The 17,927-nt window shown below is 51.7% G+C and overlaps 8 protein-coding genes across 8 annotated transcripts; 5 read left to right on the plus strand and 3 right to left on the minus strand.

Annotated features, from left to right (window-relative positions):
• Positions 1-3,582: 3,582 nt before the first annotated feature.
• On the plus strand, positions 3,583-3,947 carry BDW74DRAFT_155095 (uncharacterized protein). Its single transcript, XM_073724781.1, has one exon. The coding sequence runs from the start codon at positions 3,671-3,673 to the stop codon at positions 3,908-3,910; it is 240 nt and encodes a 79-aa protein (XP_073582836.1). The 5' UTR covers positions 3,583-3,670; the 3' UTR covers positions 3,911-3,947.
• A 389-nt stretch (positions 3,948-4,336) lies between these two features.
• BDW74DRAFT_168558 (FAD-binding oxidoreductase) lies at positions 4,337-6,191 on the minus strand (the record flags this gene model as incomplete). Its single annotated transcript, XM_073726852.1, has 4 exons — positions 4,337-4,611; positions 4,673-5,330; positions 5,394-5,755; positions 6,167-6,191. The coding sequence occupies 4 exons, from the start codon at positions 6,189-6,191 to the stop codon at positions 4,337-4,339; spliced, it is 1,320 nt and encodes a 439-aa protein (XP_073582837.1).
• A 659-nt stretch (positions 6,192-6,850) lies between these two features.
• Positions 6,851-8,172, minus strand: BDW74DRAFT_155097 (uncharacterized protein). The gene has a single exon (XM_073724782.1). The coding sequence runs from the start codon at positions 7,648-7,650 to the stop codon at positions 7,360-7,362; it is 291 nt and encodes a 96-aa protein (XP_073582838.1). The 5' UTR covers positions 7,651-8,172; the 3' UTR covers positions 6,851-7,359.
• A 308-nt stretch (positions 8,173-8,480) lies between these two features.
• On the plus strand, positions 8,481-11,196 carry BDW74DRAFT_155100 (DUF4238 domain-containing protein). Its single transcript, XM_073724783.1, has 4 exons — positions 8,481-8,645; positions 8,709-10,510; positions 10,589-10,867; positions 10,938-11,196. Exons 2-4 carry the CDS (start codon positions 9,100-9,102, stop codon positions 11,003-11,005), a joined length of 1,758 nt encoding a protein of 585 aa, XP_073582839.1. The 5' UTR covers positions 8,481-8,645; positions 8,709-9,099; the 3' UTR covers positions 11,006-11,196.
• Positions 11,197-11,641: 445 nt separating this feature from the next.
• On the plus strand, positions 11,642-12,894 carry BDW74DRAFT_155101 (uncharacterized protein). The gene has a single exon (XM_073724784.1). It carries the CDS (start codon positions 11,667-11,669, stop codon positions 12,639-12,641), a length of 975 nt encoding a protein of 324 aa, XP_073582840.1. The 5' UTR covers positions 11,642-11,666; the 3' UTR covers positions 12,642-12,894.
• Positions 12,895-13,587: 693 nt separating this feature from the next.
• BDW74DRAFT_179208 (uncharacterized protein) lies at positions 13,588-14,874 on the plus strand (the record flags this gene model as incomplete). The annotated part of the gene is made up of 1 exon (XM_073729403.1): positions 13,588-14,874. The coding sequence occupies one exon, from the start codon at positions 13,588-13,590 to the stop codon at positions 14,872-14,874; it is 1,287 nt and encodes a 428-aa protein (XP_073582841.1).
• A 596-nt stretch (positions 14,875-15,470) lies between these two features.
• On the plus strand, positions 15,471-16,469 carry BDW74DRAFT_179209 (uncharacterized protein; the record flags this gene model as incomplete). Its single annotated transcript, XM_073729404.1, has 2 exons — positions 15,471-15,479; positions 15,531-16,469. 2 exons carry the CDS (start codon positions 15,471-15,473, stop codon positions 16,467-16,469), a joined length of 948 nt encoding a protein of 315 aa, XP_073582842.1.
• Positions 16,470-16,805: 336 nt separating this feature from the next.
• BDW74DRAFT_32198 (uncharacterized protein) lies at positions 16,806-17,576 on the minus strand. The gene has a single exon (XM_073732515.1). It carries the CDS (start codon positions 17,410-17,412, stop codon positions 16,927-16,929), a length of 486 nt encoding a protein of 161 aa, XP_073582843.1. The 5' UTR covers positions 17,413-17,576; the 3' UTR covers positions 16,806-16,926.
• Between the last annotated feature and the right edge of the window lie 351 nt (positions 17,577-17,927).

Genomic DNA, 17,927 nt, shown 5'->3' on the forward strand with positions numbered 1-17,927 from the left:
AGAGGCCGGCGCGTCACCGTATTTCAGCCAGTAATTTGGTTGCTTTGCAGTGTCTGCACAGATTATTAGGCTTTAGGAGGGGATGATGGCTACGCATAGACAAGGCTGTGTTGAAAATGAGATGATTACATGTCATGCCCTGTGCGCACCCAATTAACCTTACCCTACATTCTCAGGCTCCAGAGCTTGCTGCGAAGGTGCTATGCTAATAATAGTACCATAACTGGATATTACGGGCATGTGGATATGCCAGCACTGAGACCTAAACTACTCACCCAGGGCCTGGGATACCTACAGCCTCAACCATGCACCCCGACCCTACGCAGCAAGAGTCCTTGGACGAATTGGGTATAGGATGCCGATGTACTGCATTCCTAGGCTGTGGGACGGGTTGTTGTCAGTCACAGGCTTATACCTTACATGATATGGCTATGCCAAGCCAAGCCTTCTGGAAGCCGGCCAATTAGCTTAAAAGAAATACAAACACACTGCATTTTTAGGCTCTGGGAGGGATCGCGGTTACGGTCAGGCTGAGGCTATGCTGGGAAAGGGGGCGGCGCTACTGCACTTTTAGGCTCTGGGAGGGAATGGCGGTTGCACGGGAATGACTGAGGCTGAGCTGGGGTTCAGAGTGCATTGGGCACATGTACTGCATTTCTAGGCTCTGGGAGGGGATGGCATAGATGTTTCTTAGGATACATATAAGAGAGGGTGGCGCAGCAATCGTTCTCGTGCCCAATCATTTGCTTTGCACTGCATATTTGACTCTGGGAGGGGGTGGCGGCTGTACAGGGCATAGCGTAGACTAGGAATGGTTAGGCTGTGCTGGTACGTGAATTGGCCAACCACACGTGCAATTGACAGTCCTTGCCGTAGGTATCCCCTTAGGCTCCTGGGCAGGGCCTACTGCGGCGAGGCTGTGTTGACGATTGGATACCGAAGCTTTATCGGCTGTATGGGTAAGGGTGAGGCTGTGCTGACTGCGGCACAGCGTGTTCAATGTCATGCGACTTGCCCTCCAGCTGTTTTGTAGTTTTGATTAGGCGGCTCGCCAATAGTCGTCTTCGCACTGCATTTTTAGGCTGCAGGAGGAGAGGAGATGTCAGCAAGAACAAACTAGTGGGAGGCTTCTGAGCCCGAACGTGGTGTTGCGCGTCTCTGTCTACGCCATGTAGTCGCTTGAACCCTTCACTTCCATCATTAGTGATTTACTATGGTACCCGTCATAGGCCTTGCACAGCTTGTCCGGAGTCACGAGTGAAGACTCGTCTAATGTGGTGAATCTACCATGATGATATCAGCAGCGCAGCCTCCTAGGCAAAGTCGTAGGTCAAACCCTGGCAATGTTTAGGGTCAAACAGTGGAAATCTGGAAGTCCGACCGTATCATTAGTTCTGCACTGCTTTTTAAGGCTCTGGGAGTAGTTGTCCGCTACGTGACTCGTGAGGTAGGTAAGATAAGGCCTGGGCCAATCATAGCCATCTTGGGGGTTGCTCCGCTGCACCGCTTTCTTAGTTTCTAGGCGGGGTAGGCATGTCTGGGTTGAGCGTGCTGTGCTGACTCCCAGCATAGCTAATCCACTGCATGCCGTCTGACGGTCTGACGAAGAGGGGTGCCTAATTGACAAATCAACAGCCTGCACTGATCACGCAACTGCACTGCTTTTTTAGGCTCTGGGAGGGGATGCCCACTACATTAGGTGGCCCTGAGCCAATGATATCATCGTGGTCATCATAGAGGAACTTACCACTGCACTGCTCCTTTAGTCTTTGAGAGGGTTGGGCATGGTGGGCGAGGCCGTGCTGACTCCCGTCCCAGCTGTGCAGCGCATTCGTGCCGTCTGTCTAGGAAGGGTACTTTGGCACGCCGACGAATCAACAACCCTGTATTGCCTCCCAAGGTTCTCGTCGTAGGCCGGATGGCTGGTGCAAGTTGTTGGTGTTGTAGTAGCTCAGCGCACTTATACTATAAAATGCACACCAACTCAGGCAATGTTGCAAGTACCGTGGCACTACTTTTGTAGGGTCGGCGGCAGGGGGGTTGCTGTAAGAAGGCTGTGCTAGTATTCAATCTGTCTTGCTTGCAGCTCCAGGTGCTGGTATCTTGTATGGAAGGGCCTGGGAAAGATGGTCAACCCATGGACATTCGACATTGCACTGCTAGTTTAGATTCCGGGGGGTGGTCTCACGAGAGACCTTCAGAGGCTATTCCAAAGGATAACAGTGCCGCAAATCTCAGTCGTATAGTATCACATGAATGAAAGTGATGTTTCACTCAACGACCTTGCTCCACTTTCTAAGGACCGGAGGGCAGGTTGCGGTGTTATGGCGGGTGGAGGGGGCTGCTGACTTTGTCACGCCCACTCGGAGTTATGGAATTCAACTTTTAAAGGTAACAGAAGGGTTGCATAGGTTCGTCCGGACTTGTATTGCATTTTTCGACTATGGGACCGGATGACAGGCCTAGGAAGGCTTTGCTGGCACTTGTCGCAGTGCAGGGGACCCTGTCGGGTCATGGGCTTTTCATTGGCTGATGTGATACCTACCTACGGGGTTAAAAGGCGTAGAGCAGAATAATGGTGCGAATTCACTCTTAAGGCATGGAATATTGTAGTCTAGCTGTGTAAAAAGAAAATTTATGTATGATCTGGTAGTGGAAGCTATGTATATATAAAGTGCAGGGTTGTTTCGAGTATCCCCCGCACAATAGGGGCGGCAACAGAAAAATATATTTCAGCCTCAGCATTGCCATCCCAGAGTTATTGTATAGAGCAAAGCCAAAGGATGATAATAAATATGCCTGTGAAGTATCGTGGGTATAAAGATGTTATCACAAGTAAGCTCCTTTTCCAAATACATAGGGTGACCTCGAGATTATGATCCTAATCCATGATGGCAACACCAGATAGCACGCACCCCTGCACGCATGTAGCGGTGGGGCCATCAAAGAACACCATTACCACTCTCAAGGTGCAAATAAAGAGTTGGTTCTTTCTAATGCGGGGTAGATGCTCTTTGTTCTTATGTTATTTAATGCATTGAATTGATCTTATCATCGAAACCTCTCCGGCGTTTTGTTTCCACCTACGCAACTGAAGCTGAAGTGGACAACTAAGTCCCGTCTACCACACTCTATTTAGCCAACAAACATCATGTCAATTTATTCTCTCCCAGAGGCGATAAGCACCTTTTTCGCTCAAACGACAACAGGCCTTGGTTGACTGAAATGACGGGGCGAAGACAAACATAGGAGGTGAAGTTACCCCGTGCCTATCCAAGGTGTTTGCAGCTATACCGCCTACGCGGGCCTGAACAGCAAGTACGTAGTACAGTTCCGGCTTAAGTCACTTGCACTCGATGACAAGATTACTACACTGGTGAGCGAGGTATATGGGGCGTATGCGTCCGAGGTCGAGTATCGGAGCCAGATTGGTGATGATACCGGCGAAGATGGCAAGGAGCCGGCTATTATCTACGCGATGAAGAGGATAGTCAGGTTGAGCTATCTCGAGTTTATCCAGCATACTGAGGAGATTCCCGAGGAGTCAGAAGCGTTCTCGGCGTGGAGAAGGAATTTGATAGGTGATGTTGCACGGTACGTACATCTGATATCCCTTCTCACATATCGCTTTGCTAACAAAGATCTTACGGAACAGCTTCTTCGCCCTCTCATGAAAAGCACCACAATATGTAAGCGAAAGCCACGTCAAATTCCTCCGGACTTCGTACACAATGGAACTAAACCTCCTCCTTACGACGCTGCTGAGCCGGTTTTACCCCTTCATCGACACATGTCTCTCATCACTGGACAACATCCTCAGTTGCCAATGATTTTAACACATAACGACTTTGGCTGTAGCAATATCATCGTGAACTTGAAGAGCTGTCATCTTGTCGGCTTAGTGGACTGAGCTGAAGCGACCATTGAGCCGTTCGGGTTCAATCTCTTCTCGATTCAAAGGCTGTTCGCGAGAATCCACTTGACGAAGAGGTGGGCTAGGTTCGACAACTACATTGAGATTGAAGAGGTATTTTGGAGAACGTTCATCGAAGAAGTTGAAGGGTTAGATGATGAGACAGTCAGGACTATCAAGACAACTCGAGTGATGGGATATTTTCTCTCTAGGGCCTTTACACCGAAATTCAAGAATATGGCCCCTTCTGTGCCCGTCACAAATGATGAACAGGGAGCGTATGGCATTCGGGAGTTGGATGGGTTGCTGATTAACCCTGAAACAAGGTTTATTGAGTTAAACCGAGCCTCTCTTCTTCGTTAGAAGCCGGACACTCTGGTACATAATTGTCTACTTCGATCAGAAGCATCATGGACACATCGCTCACGCTTTGCTGATTTTGAATCCACCAGGGACCTGGCGCTGAAACACACCAAATGGATCGTACTTCCTCGCGACGGCTCTGAGGAACTCAAGGTTCTCATCGCCATATCCCCGCAGAGGGTTCTGGTCCCGACCTGCGTAGTTCATGTAAATGTAGTCGCTATCTACACCGATATCTTGTGTGTAGGCTTTGACCTTGTCAATGACACCGTACCCGAGATCGTAGAAAAGGGCGTCGTCGGCTTCGTCTTGCCAGTCGAGGAAGAGCATGAAGACTTTGGTGGTCAGTCATTTCCAAGGATAAGAACGTAAGTTTTGAAGACAGGTCCTACGTACCGAGATGGTCTTGTCCGCTCATCCTCTCAAGTCCAAGCACATTTGCGTTGCCAGGTTCCTGACTCGCATTCGCTAGTAACGCTGGGAAAGGTTGCATGAATATAATGACATCCCAGTCTTCACTTTGTACACCAGCCCCGCGGACGGCGACATGTGCTTTATTGTGCAGAGCATGGATATACTCGAGTACTCGCAGGTTATTCTTAACCGTTAAAGTCAGAAAAATCGCCCTTCTCCCAGGTGGCGGCGCCGTCTCCATCATGAGATCATAGATATCCGTCACGCGCAGAGAGCTAAACGTCCGCGGGAGGTCAAGAAAATCCTCGAATATCGGCGCGTTCTCTGTCCCAAGTGTATACTGCAACCCGCTGGCCGCGAAACTGGTATTGGATTTGCCGTTATGCTGCCAGATTGTAACAAGTTGAGCATGTCCGTCGTTGACTAGGTTTGAGGTGAAGTTGAGGAGCGCGTTACTCTGCGCCGGGACTGTAGATGCGGAGTGGCCGATCAGTCCACCCCATAGCGGCCCTTGCTTGAAAGCACGGACGATCACTTTCGTCATGATGCCGAAGTTATTCCCGCCTCCTTTGAGGGCACGGAAGAGGTCGGTGTTTCTGTTACGGTTTGCGTTTACAATTGCCCCGTTGGCTAGTACGACCTGCAATTTGGATACCTAGTTAGCAAGAGGTGCTTAATACCCAAGGATTAAAGGGAGATGAACCTCAAAATCCAATACATTATCGCACGCCAGCCCATATTGATTCGCGAAATACGACAGTCCACCACCAATAACCAGTCCCGCGACACCAACCGTATCTGCTCTTCCACCCGCAACCGCAAAGCCCAGCGGCTCGAGGGTCTGATAGACATCTCCCCATCTTGTACCACCAAGTATACTCATACTCGAGCTTTCCTCATCATATACTATGCCGTTTAGTAAAGTAAGGTCAATCGTCACGCCGCCCTCAACACTGGCTGCACCCTTCCAGGGCATGATGCCGCCGCCGCGGATGCCGAAGTGGCATTGGTCGGAGCCGTCGTCGAAGGTTGAGAGGATTGAGACTGCTAGTGACACTTCGGGTCCTGTTTAGGGTTGGAGGAAACATGCTGGTGGTGCTAGGGCGTTGAGAGTGTAGTGTGCGTTTACGAGGGCGTTGTATTGCGGAGATGAAGGAAATAGCAAGCTTGAGGAGAGAGACGAGTTCAGGAGGGCGGTGCACTACGCGACGAAGGGCGTATGATCAGCTGAGGAACTGGCAAGGGGTTGAATGGAAGGGTAAACGTACGCAAGTTAGTCTACAGACATCGTTGAAAACACCCAGGGCGCCGGGGTTAGGGCAGATCTTCATGATCATTAGGACCCCTAGGACTCGTCAGAGAGATGAACGATAATGTGGGTGAAGAGAAATTTTGTAAAGAGCTCAAGAAAAGGAAGATGGGAAACTTGGGGTAAAAGAATGCCATACAGGGGCTAAAGCATTGTGGACCTGGTACTCCAAAGGTTCGATAGCGAGACCATTTTGATAGCCCCGCGGAACCACTACCATATATGGTCGGGATTGGAGACGTTGGTAACGCGCTATACAATTTCTTGCCCACTCCCCTCGAGGCTAGTAGTCTCTTATCTTTTACTGTTGCTGCTTTGCTTTCATGGAATTCTAGACAGAAATATACCCTCGGAACCGAGATCTCCATGGCGGTTACTTTGAGGAAGACATTACCCATCCTTTAGCAGCGAGAAATATTACATTAAAATCCACATCAAAGTACCCCAAATGGGATATTGGCTATCTTTTCTGTCATTAGTGCGGGGTGTGTTGAGGATTTGAGTTCACGATCCTTCCACAGTGCATAATTGCTTCTTTGGAAAGCAAGGACAGCTGATGTACTGCCGTGGTCTGTGCTTGATAATTTGCTGGAGTACCTGCCACTCATAAGGTCCCACTGGCTAGAATGATCGTCGATAGAGTTTACAAGGTTAGGTCTTGCGAGTCATGTAGACGCTGGCCGGGTTTTACGGTCAAGACCCGATCATCGCCTACTGCCAGCCCTATCAAGTCCACATTCAAGAATATCTTATGAACGACAGCTCAGATTACGATCGACAGCAATACATGTCAGCTAACTTGTTATATACCCTGGAATATGAGAGAGTATCAGCCACAAGGGTTCAGAATGCCTAAGCATTACGGTATCAGACGCCTGACGCCGATCGATCGGTATCATCCATGGGACAGTCCCGTTCTCCACCGGTTCTTGTTGGATGTGCTTCCCGTGTCCCCGCACGAGGAGCTTGGCCTGCTTGGAACAAAATACGATATCGCTCTCGGGTGATTGTTGGAACTGACTGGTGCCCAGATCTCTAATGAAAGTTTCTGATTGGCTCTGTCTACTCGAGGTCGTGAGCATAAAGACCAAGAAAGATAACGTCGCCTGCGGCACGTTCGGCTCCAACCGACTAGATTTACATGATATCGTGCCGGTAGATAATGCAAGGATGTTGTTGTGGGTTTGTGCGGCGCTTTAGCTAAGGCTCAAAGTGTGCATTACCCCAAGCGGCAACTTGCTATGAGGGCCCAGTATAGTGATTCATGGCCCTTTCGATGGGCCGGAACTCCACTGAAACCGCCGATATTATGATCAACATACGAGGTTCCCAGGCACTTCTCAATAGCCCTTGCAAACTTTTATGACTCCTCCCAACCCCTCAAAAACTCCCTATAAACCCCCTCATCCAACATTCCAACATCGATAATCACATACTCATTCTTTTCGTAATCCTCACTCTGGAAGTCAAGCTCGTTTGCGCCCTTGCCAATCCACGTAACGTGCTCGCCGTTGCGGATGGCAAAAGGACACTTATGGTGAGAGTCTGCTTTCATCATTGCAGGCGCGAAGGTTAGCGCGCCGATGGCGATACCTAGCTCCTCGGCCATCGTTGGCTGCACAAAGCAGGGAGGTGCGAGCGGAGCGGACATATCGTGTGCTTGGGAGTGTATGAGAGAATCGTATTCAGGTGTTGAAGGGTTTATGAGGCGGTCTTGGACCGGGGAAAACGCGAGGGCGAGACACTGGGAAGAAGAGTGGTTAGCGTCTGGAAGAATGCATGAGTAGATGATGTGACGGGAAGAATACGCATGCGGATTTGATTCCCTTCAAGAAGCTGGCGTCCATGGTGACGATAGTGGAGGAGTGAGAAGCGGGTGGTTGCTGAGGATGAGATCGGCAAAGTGGGCATCCAGGTACTTAAGGGCGATCGTGAGTCACTGGAAGCCAAATGGCTCCATATCCAGCGTTCTATCGATGAACGTAAGCTAGTATTAACCTGCAGGCGCCTCCCGAAGAATTTTCAATGTGCCCGTGCTCCACTGGACATTGTCCCTGGGCCTAGCTTGGCAAGCTGAGCTCTGCCCGGAACCGTTCAAATCGTAGCGAAGGGTCAGGTCGGATATGCCGGTTCTTCGTGAGACTGAAGGTGTCTACAGTGAGCTGGATGAAAATCTCAATTGTACTTCAAAATCTGCCATTCAATGTTCTAACTTCTAGGCAACCGAGTTGGGCGGCTTGAGCCGCAGGGTTTTCAAGACGGCGCAGCATTAGCGCTCCAGAAAGGGGCAAAGCACCTGTGCTCAGGCCAAGAATAACCTCGCTGGCTCCTACTGCTACGGCTATTGGCCAGTGCGATAGGGCTAGTTTCAGATCGAGTCAGTTGTGCGTTCGGTTACATTTGGGTCGCGGTACCTTATTACCTATATAAAAGCCCGGGGTTGCACTCCGCAGACAGAGCTACTGCCATGGTGGACTCCGGGTCACAGAAATATGATGACAAGATATTCTAGGGAGGCAGGGCCAGAGGCCGTGATCGTGATCGCCTCATGTCTCTCCGTCCCGTCTTCTAAGCCGCATCCAAGGGTTCGGCCCATCGGCCCGTCGCCGGGCGGGAATTCGACGATCCTCCCGCTCGTACACGCTGGTTCGTGACACTAACCCGGCCTGAGCAAACATTTCCGAATGATGCGGTTGACATACACTTCAGGAATCGCGGTACATTTGAAGCGGGGCTAGTAATCCTCTCCGTAGGTACATGGTTCTGCTTGCAATGAAGCACTATGTTTGTGGGGATTTGCGATTGGAGAGTTAGCCGCCCATTAAAACAAGGGTAATCGAGTGGGGAGCTCTGAACCAGTAAGTCCCAAGCCCGATGAACTGTTGGAATTATGGCGTAAGATGCCTGGCCAGGTGTTGGTTGGGAAAGAACTTAATGTAACTGGGTGGACGTTGCTGTCACATGGGCAAGCCTAAGAGGGCCGTGAGCAACACATACCCGGCCTTGCCGCTTGCCATCCTTCCTGATCGAGTGTACGCCGAATATCAGACTGAACCCCTCCTTGACCAGCTCAACTTCATCTACGGCATTTCCTGACAAGATGAGCGCCCGACCGCAAAACCATCACTTTATCCCGCAATTCGTGCTGCGGCAGTTCGCACCTGAAGAACAGCCCCCCGCTGCGCCGGCAGCATCACCCGCGAAGCGAGGAAGAAGACGGGACTTCATCGTCAACAAAGTCGACTTGAACAAGGGAGTTCTCGCTCAGCGACCTGTTTCAACCGAGTTCGCTCTCGTCGACATGTATCGGGACCCTGGATTCGACGAGAATCCGTACCACCTGGAGAAGAAACTGTCGAAACTAGAAACACAGGCCAGCGAGGCGCTACGGAAGGCGCGTGCAGCTTTTGGAAAGGGCCATACACTCGAATTGAAGCGAACGGAGGTTAATACACTGCGCAAGTTTCTCTTTCTCATGAAGTACCGGGGCACGGCTATGTTCGAGCGGTACAATCGCGACAAGATAGACGACTATGACTCTGACGACTGGCTCCGCATGCGCACATACATGGAGACAAAGGGATTTACCAAGCCTCGCGATGTCTGGTTCAATAACCTCCGACACATACTTGAGCTGGATATGAACGGTGGAAAAGAGTGGATGAAGACGCTGGGTTCGAGGATCTACCCGGACGATGCGCTGATGTTTGAACTCCACGTCAACTGGACCTTTATGTCTTTCTGCTGCCCTAGCGACGCCGAAGGGGAGTTCGTTCTGACCCAGAATGCATATGCAATTTTTGAAGGGCCGTCCTCTGAAAACCTGGACCTCGTCACAGGGAAGAGGAACGCCATCGTCTACACGCAGTACCACAACTTTGCACCCGTCACGCCGAAACTCATGATCGTACTGAGAAGCCACCTCCTGAAACACTCAAGAGGTGGCGAAGAAGACAGTTTTCCCGAGACTCTCCGTCGTTCACTGGAGGCCGCTTTGCGAGCCCAGCATCTCCACCCAGACCAGGCCGGCTCCATCTTACAGGACCTGCCAATACGCCCTTGCGAAGTCGCCTACAAAGATAGGAACAGCAATCCGCCTTCATTCCACAAAGACGACATCTTCCAGTTCCGGGTCTTCAGACTTTCAACCGCGCATGTCACTACAATCAACAACCTGTTCCTAGAAGAGGCATACGCTGTTCCCTCGATCGTTTATCACTCCCCAGCGGCGCTCAGAGCCAGTCTCAAGCACTACCTAGAGAGTGAGGTACCGACAATGAAAAGATTCCTCGACCATCCTTCCGATCTGCGACGCTCGTACCTTCACAAACTCGAGAATGTCCTTCGCGATCTAGGAGGGACTGCGAGGCCCAGAATCAATCCATTTGACATTGGCCAAGCGAGATTTCGCATTCACATGGCACTGCATGTTGGAGATGTGATTGGAAAGCAGCTTCTAGACAAAGGCGGTATACCGGTGTTACCGGAGGGATATAAACTACTTAAGCCTGGTATGTAAGGATTGTATTTTCGCTCCTTGTGGACTCCGACGGTCTTCGGGTCCATAAGCTTACGCACACCTCGATTAGACGCAACCCTAGAGACCTTCTGGAACGATATCGACCAAGCGAGCCGATTCTTCATGCTCAGGGCGAAGATGGACTCTGCCCTCTCACTGACCAATTTCAGCAGAAGCGAGAAGATCGCCGTGCGGGAACAGCTCATGGTATTCCTCTCCGATTTTCCGGCTGAACGCATTTGGCTATATTTGAAGATCGCCAGGAATAGGGATAAGTTCGATGAGAGTGACTTTTACATTCAGACTAAGCCTCTATGTCTGACGGGGGTCGAGGACGTCTATGCTCGAGGTTTGTTACTGTCTCGCCCTGTGATCTCGGATTGCGCCTGCGCCTGGACTGCTGCTGACAGTGTCTATAGATATTGAGAGGTATCCTGCCGTGCGAAGATATCTTACGCGCGAGATGTTGTTTGATGGCGCTACTTGATAGGATACGCTACCATGCCTATTAGTATCTAGATGACCTCTACGAGGAATCAGAGCTGGGACCTTCAGGTCTCCCTCCAGCCGTAGCTTTTGTTGATTTCGCAAAGTCATGAGCACCACGCTGTCATTAATTGTGTATGATTGATCTTAATTAGATTTCATACTTTGAATGTAATCTAGAGCCAATTCCGCAAGGAACCATCCTGTGAGATCCATATCCATACTGCCTGCACCCAATCAAAAGAACAGAAGGCAGTTCGGAGGCCGTATTCGGGAATCGAAAGCCGACTGGCTGTCGCTAAAGCACAAGACTAAGCTATATGAGAAGGGGCGTCCACTGCATATGGGCCAGCGCTCTCATTGGCCGATCGCGTCTGTCCGGCGATTCCTTTCTGCGGGATGTTCGAATGAGTAGATGATGCCGTTCTGATTAGGCATTGAACCACGGATCCCACGCTGTGTAACGACCTAAGTCGCCTGTTGTCCAATCCAGATCCAGTTCCACCGACCAGGCCTTGAAGACGAAGAGCGGGGTTCGATATGTTGACCCCTCCCCATCCTCAGCATAAGAACGGCCTGGACCCCCGCCCCCACTGCACGATCTTCGTAACCCTCGCCATCCTCCATCACTGCTAAAGCTTCAGTTGCATCCACTACACATAATGAGCACCAAACTCGTCACCGTCGTCGGCGCAACCGGCCAGCAAGGCCAAGCCGTCATCGCAGCCTTCACCAACAACCCCGCCTACCGGGTGCGCGGCCTAACCCGAAACCCCTCCAGCGCAGCCGCAAAATCCCTCGCAGCACAAGGCGTCGAAGTCGTAAAAGCCGACCTAACCGACTTCGACACCGTAGCCGCCGCCTTCAAAGATTCGCATATAATCTACGCCGTGACGGACTTCTGGGCGCTGTACCAGAAAGACGGGTACGAGGTCGCGCGCGACACAGAGCGGCAGCAGGGGTTCAACATGGTCAAAGCTGCTGCTGGCGTTCCGACGCTTGAGCACTATATCTGGAGTACGCTGGCGAAGTCGACGAAGAAGTACCCCGTTTATCATTTTGATGGGAAATTCGATGTTGACAAGCTTATTCGCACGGAGTATCCGGAGCTCCTTAAAAAGACGACGTTTATACTTGTCTGCTTCTATGGAAATAACCTCCAGGTTGCGTCGCTGCGGCCGTACTGGATCGAGACTGCGCAGAAATACGTCCAGTTTATTACGTATAATCCGCAGCTGAATATCCCGTTTATCGGGGACGTCAAGAATCTTACACCCTTTATTGAGGCGATTGTCTCCAGCCCCGCGGAGAAGGTCAAAAATGGCGCCCTGGTCGTTGCGAGTATCGCGCAGTGGACGGCCGAGAAGTATGTGGTTGAGTGGGCGCGCGCAAGGGGTAAAGAGGTGCAGCTCGTCCGCATCTCGAGAGAAGACTACGACAAGCTCTGGCCGTGGCCGCGGTGGGCGGAGGAGTTTGCGCTTATGATGGATTACTTTGAGAATGTCCCGCCAAGTGAGTGGTTTGAGCCCGGTGTTAGGGTTCTCACTGCGCAGGATCTTGATGTCCAGCCTGTGGAGACGATGGAGGAGTTTATTCGGGCTTATGAGCTTCCGGACCCTAGTACCGTTACTTACTGATTTTGTTCTACGTCAATCGTTTGCAATTGTGGTATGAAAATGTACGCAAGGCTATGGTAGGCTTTTGACCTGACTTCGCAATGCAACCTTGGAAACTGTTCTCAAGCCTTTTTGAGCCCGCTGCCCAATGGCGTAGCCAGGCTCGTGGTCTAACGTCCGTTCTTGCCCCAATCGTCGGGCTGATATTTTTGCAGGTGTGCTTTCCTTCCAACGCCCGGGGCTCCGGGTACTTGAGCAGCGAGCAGCGTATACCTTGCCCGGTGAAGCGACATCAGTAGATTGACCCCATCACAATGTTTCCAAGGTTATCCTCAGATTCCATGAATATAAAGGATCCACCAATTCTTTTCGGCTTGGTGAGTGTAGTCGTCAGAGCAAACGGCTATATTGGCGTTGAGACCTGCGAGAAGCTCCTACAAGCGGAGCAGCTTCACTGCTTCCTTAACCTTAGCTCTTTGGAGGCTTATAGCATTTTTTGAAGCATCTATAGCCGACGGCCAAGATGCAGCTCGTTTGCTCGTTGCCGCCGCTGCATCAATCCCAATTCAGAATGAGCGCATCCTTCTGTACACTGTGAGTAGAACATGAACTGGTATGCGCGCTGAAGTCCGCGAGCTGTTACCTGACCATTTTGAGCTTGTCACCGGCGACTGTCAAGATCGGTCTGGGAGGGACTTGTCCACCGCGCCTGGTGCAATCTCCTGTTTCGAGGAGATCCTAAGGGTGTTGTAAGTATTTCAAGCACAGGGGGGGAGTAAAAGTTATACGCCTGAGGATTGAGGCATCCACGAGCAGCCAAGCGGCCCCACAGAGATTTCCCGGGTGGTTCTGGCCAGCCAATAAACGACTGCATACGATTCCTAGTCAGCAACCACGTGACCTAAGAAGACTTCTCATGATCAGCGACTAGAATCCAGACCAATCCTCCATCCCCAATCCTGTCAGAATGATGAGAACACTGGTCTTCCGATTCCGACCTCGAACCTTTACAACTCTACATCGGGGCTTCTCCACCGTCCCCCCCTCTCGTCCACCAGGTTCCCTCCCTTCCACACAACAAGGCTTTGAGAATGAGTTTGTGTCCACTCCACGACCCGCTAAAATCAATGTCCAAGAGAAAAGAACCCCTGTCGTCATTTGGCGCTACGGAAAAACCATCCCTCACAACAACCAGAGAACCGTGTGCATAGTGCCCGATGGAGACGCGGATTCTCTCTGCGACAAGTTGAAGTCCACACCGGGGAAAGGAGTCAACTATATGATCATTGAACACCAACTTCCATCGCCTGAAGAATGGGCTATCATCGAAAGAAAATTCCCGAGCGTGCGCACCCTAACCATTAGAACTCAAACTCTGGGCATGAAGATCAACGACGAGACCCTGGCGCTCCCGTGGCCAGTCGAGACCCTGGTCATCCAGGGTGTGAAAATGGGAGAACTGCAGATCGGCCCGTACTCGCAGGATCTGCTGGGAGGCAAAGTCAGGCAGCTCATCCTAGCCGACTGCGGAGGGATGTCTTTCGGGCATGCGGCAGAAGGGAAACAGGCGACAGTGAAGGTGTTCGAGGAACAGAGCTCCCTGCGCATGCTGACAATCGTGAACAACGGTGCCTGCGACACTTTGTTACGCATGTACGCCACATTACCACACGTTGTCAAGTCTCTCCGTGTCCTCACTCTGCGAGCGCCAACACCACAGGAGGACATCGACAGGGGGTGGATCAACCTGCACCCGGAGCAGGCGAACCACCACATCCATAGAAAGCTTCCCGCCATGGATAAAGATTCTCCCCGGATGGGTCTGACGCATGTGTTCCCGCGGCTTTTCAAATTGCGCACACTCAATCTCACCATTGGGGGGCGCCTCGAATTCCCCGCGAGGGTCGATGATCTGTATAAGTTCCTGCCGCCGAACATCACACTCCTCCGATTCCGCGGCCCCGCCTGGCTCGCCGAGAGCCAGCAAATGAACAAGTGGATCAAAGCGTTTGGCTACGATGAATACCTGCCAAGACTTCAAAAGCTTGTATTTGTCCTGGACCAGGATCATGTTCACGGGGCTTTTGCCGCGGAGACCTTCCGCAAGGCCTGGGTTGTTTGTATGCTTTTGCGCCAGGAGGCTCTAAAACGGGATATCAAGGTGCATACGTTTCATCCTCGCTGGGAAGACCATTGCTTCTTCACGGGTTTTCAGAACCACTTGAGGAATTGGCCCCAGGGCTCAACCGATTAGCCCATGCTATGTTGTCTTTCATTTCGCGGGGGCGTTCTGGTCCGGTGCACCTTCCTTCTTGAACTGTACAATACTTGTATGTTGCCTTCTTCATGTCACCCAATTGGTCCTGCTCTAAAGACGGAGTTTCAGGGGTATCTTGTTTACTTTCACTCGTGTTTCAGCCTTCCGTTGTTGACTTGGCTTTTCTGTCGTAGGGTAATCTCGCGCCGGGTCCCTCTCAGAAAATACCTCCACTCAAGCCCTATCCCGTCAATGGCGATTGAACATCAATAGATAGATATGACAAGGTGACCTGTGCCCTATCTTTGTTACTACGTACGTTTTCTTCTACACCTTCTTCAAGGCCTTTCTCCCGCCAGGTTTTTCACATGGCAGGCTCACTGGCCTTGCATCGGATCGGTGATAGGTACTAATCTCCGAAGCTCTGGAAGAAGGCGCGACTCTCATCACCGATATTTCCTCGCTCGCCCCCTCGACCGTCGAGTTCTCCATATCATCATCTCTTTACTTTGCTACCCTTTCACCAGGTGGCACTACGGTCGTTAACAACTTTCTATCAACATTGAGCTGCAAGCTCCGTTTTATCGTTCAGCATGATCATTGTAAGTTTTCCCACTGCTGATCGTTTGGTCTCTCTAACTCGAGTCAAATAGAACCGCCTCCGCTCTCGAATCCCCCTTCTCCTCCCAAGAACACTGCAGTTCCGCCGCAGCTACACTCCCCATCCGGCTTCACCGAAAGTCATCGCCCAGGGTCCGAGCCGCGAACAAGACCCCAACCATCGCAATGAGCTTCTCGGTCAACTCAAAAACATTCCCAAGGACACTTCGAAGCTGCTCATTGCCGATGGCACTCCCTCGGACGCGGAGTGGGCCATCCTCAGCGACCACTTCACCGGCGTCCAAGACCTGAAGCTCGACAGTGGTTGGGACCAAGCCCTCAACGACCGACTCATGCCTGAGCACTGGCCGCTCGAGCGCCTCATCGTCTCCGGTGCGTACGCCGAACTCACCCGGTCGCCTCACCTTCTCCACGGGCGCGTCAAGCATCTCGTCCTGAACTACACGTGCGGACTGCGGTTTGCTGGCCCAACATCCAAAGAGCTGTGCCAGGAGCACGTGAACAAGATTTTAAGCGGCGAAATCCCGCTTAAGCGGCTATCTTCCAACTCCGCAGGCCTTCACATTAACACCCCAGATCTCGCCAAGGAATGGGCGCGCAGGAGGTACAACCCTCCAGTTCCACTGGACCACCAACTGGGTGAGGAAAGCCGCCTCCGCACGCTGGAGATCATCCAGCACGACGCCCTCGATACCTTTCAGCGCATGTGGATGGAACTGCCCCATGTCGTCAAACCTGTGACCTCGCTCACGCTCCACTCGACGCAGATCAAGCATGATTCCGGCTGGTGCAACGAGGCCGGCCTCCCGCTTTCGCTGGTCGAGATGAAGAATCTCGAGATGCTCGATCTCGCCGTTGGCGAAGTGTTTGATCAGCCTTTGGCTCTTCCGGCGCTGTATGCCGGGTTTCCGCCGAGTCTCAAGCCACTGAGTTTCCGCGGCCCGATTGCGCTTTGTCGGTCGGCCTACTAGAAGGAGTAGGTTCGGGCTTTTGGTGACAGCAAATTTCTTCCGAACCTCGAGACGCTCAAGTTTGTCCTTGATCTGCACTACGCCCAGGACCAGTATCAGAAGTTGAGACCTGTTGAACTGTCCGAGGAGGAGATCCTTGAGGCTCGCGCTGCTTGTCAGGAGTTGTATGAGGGCGCTGGAAAAAGGGGAATCGCCGTTGAACCCCTTTGAACATCAGATCAGCGGAGCGGCTTCATTCTTTTCTTGTTACTGCTTGGTCAAGGACCGATGGCGGAGTGTTGATGATTGAATCATTATGCCATTGTTTTTGTTTTAGTCGACGATGCCTTTTGTCGTCCATGCTTGGACCATATGATGTCTTTCCAAGGTTGTCCCATTCTTATCCACGCCTGTCTTTTTTGTCATTTGGGCTCGACGTTCCGTTGTTTATGATACTACGGACTGAGATTTAGATAGTTTAGCCAAGAATGCCAAACGCACTGCGTTCAACACTCCTCACCCCCCTCGCCACATTCTCAACCGCGTACGTCTCAGCCTCCAGCTCAATTTCATCCACCTTCCCACTAAGACAGATAAACCCCTCCTCGTCCAACTCCCTGAGCGCCCGCTTCATCCAAACCCGACGCGTAACGGGCCCCTCGATCGAAACTCTCGCCAGGCGCTCATCTAGCGCATTGTGCAGAACCGGGTCCATACTCGCGATTTCTAACGCAACAAGGAGTGTTATGTCTTTTGGGATAGTTCCCGCGGGCGTTGCCCGCGAAACGTACTCCCACTCATGATTTGTGTCCGCGTTGTTGACGAGGTGCATTTGGTGTCCGTCGTGGGGAGGGGACTTGTGCAGGTAGAATTCCCAGTGGAATTGTCGGTCGGAGCCGATGTCGGAGAGGATGATGTACAGCGTGTTTGGGGTGAAGGAGATGGGGGTGTTGGAGAGGAGCATTGTTTTTGAGAATTTTTGGTGGTGGAAGGGCGAAAGTGGTTTGGTTGGTGATGGGTGGACTTGACGTGTTTGGAGCGGTGGATTTATTGAAGGTTGCTAATGTTGGTAGACAAAAGTTGGCTGTTAGTGAGGCAAGTTGCGGCCTTGCTAAGCACTGGTGCTCATGCGGGGTACAAACTGCCAGCGCATCAATGGAGCCTCACGCTAGCTAAGGGCTAGCTAGGAGCAAGGGTACGCACGGAGCCCCAGGCCAGACAGGGGCGTCTCCCGCACCCGTCCCACCTGCCCACATCCCCCATCTCCGGCCATTGGTCATTGTGCATGCAGGTCAACTGTCTCTAAGTCTGAGGCTATAAAAACCAGGGGATACAACCGTTTCCATTTTGACTCCCAGTCTCCATACGGTATGGGAGATGGGGCCCAGTCTAGAACGATAACTCTGGAAGATCATGTAGGTATTGGAAACAATGGATAGTTTAGGCCTGCTTCCGACCGAGCACCTTCCCTGTGGGGCA

This window comes from Aspergillus multicolor (genome assembly GCF_047715735.1).
Source record: "Aspergillus multicolor strain CBS 133.54 unplaced genomic scaffold BDW74scaffold_16, whole genome shotgun sequence".
Lineage (NCBI taxonomy): Eukaryota > Fungi > Ascomycota > Eurotiomycetes > Eurotiales > Aspergillaceae > Aspergillus > Aspergillus multicolor.

What these genes read in the sequence shown, in the direction of transcription:
- BDW74DRAFT_155095 (XM_073724781.1), top strand. Translation starts at nt 3,671, where the DNA reads ATGAAAAGCACCACAATATGTAAGCGAAAGCCACGTCAAATTCCTCCG.
- BDW74DRAFT_155101 (XM_073724784.1), top strand. Translation starts at nt 11,667, where the DNA reads ATGAGCACCAAACTCGTCACCGTCGTCGGCGCAACCGGCCAGCAAGGC.
- BDW74DRAFT_32198 (XM_073732515.1), bottom strand. Translation starts at nt 17,412, where the DNA reads ATGCTCCTCTCCAACACCCCCATCTCCTTCACCCCAAACACGCTGTAC.
- BDW74DRAFT_155100 (XM_073724783.1), top strand. Translation starts at nt 9,100, where the DNA reads ATGAGCGCCCGACCGCAAAACCATCACTTTATCCCGCAATTCGTGCTG. An exon ending in ATATAAACTACTTAAGCCTG is followed by an intron (nt 10,511 to 10,588) that starts GTATGTAAGGAT and finishes CACCTCGATTAG; the next exon opens with ACGCAACCCTAGAGACCTTC. An exon ending in CGAGGACGTCTATGCTCGAG is followed by an intron (nt 10,868 to 10,937) that starts GTTTGTTACTGT and finishes CAGTGTCTATAG; the next exon opens with ATATTGAGAGGTATCCTGCC.
- BDW74DRAFT_155097 (XM_073724782.1), bottom strand. Translation starts at nt 7,650, where the DNA reads ATGTCCGCTCCGCTCGCACCTCCCTGCTTTGTGCAGCCAACGATGGCC.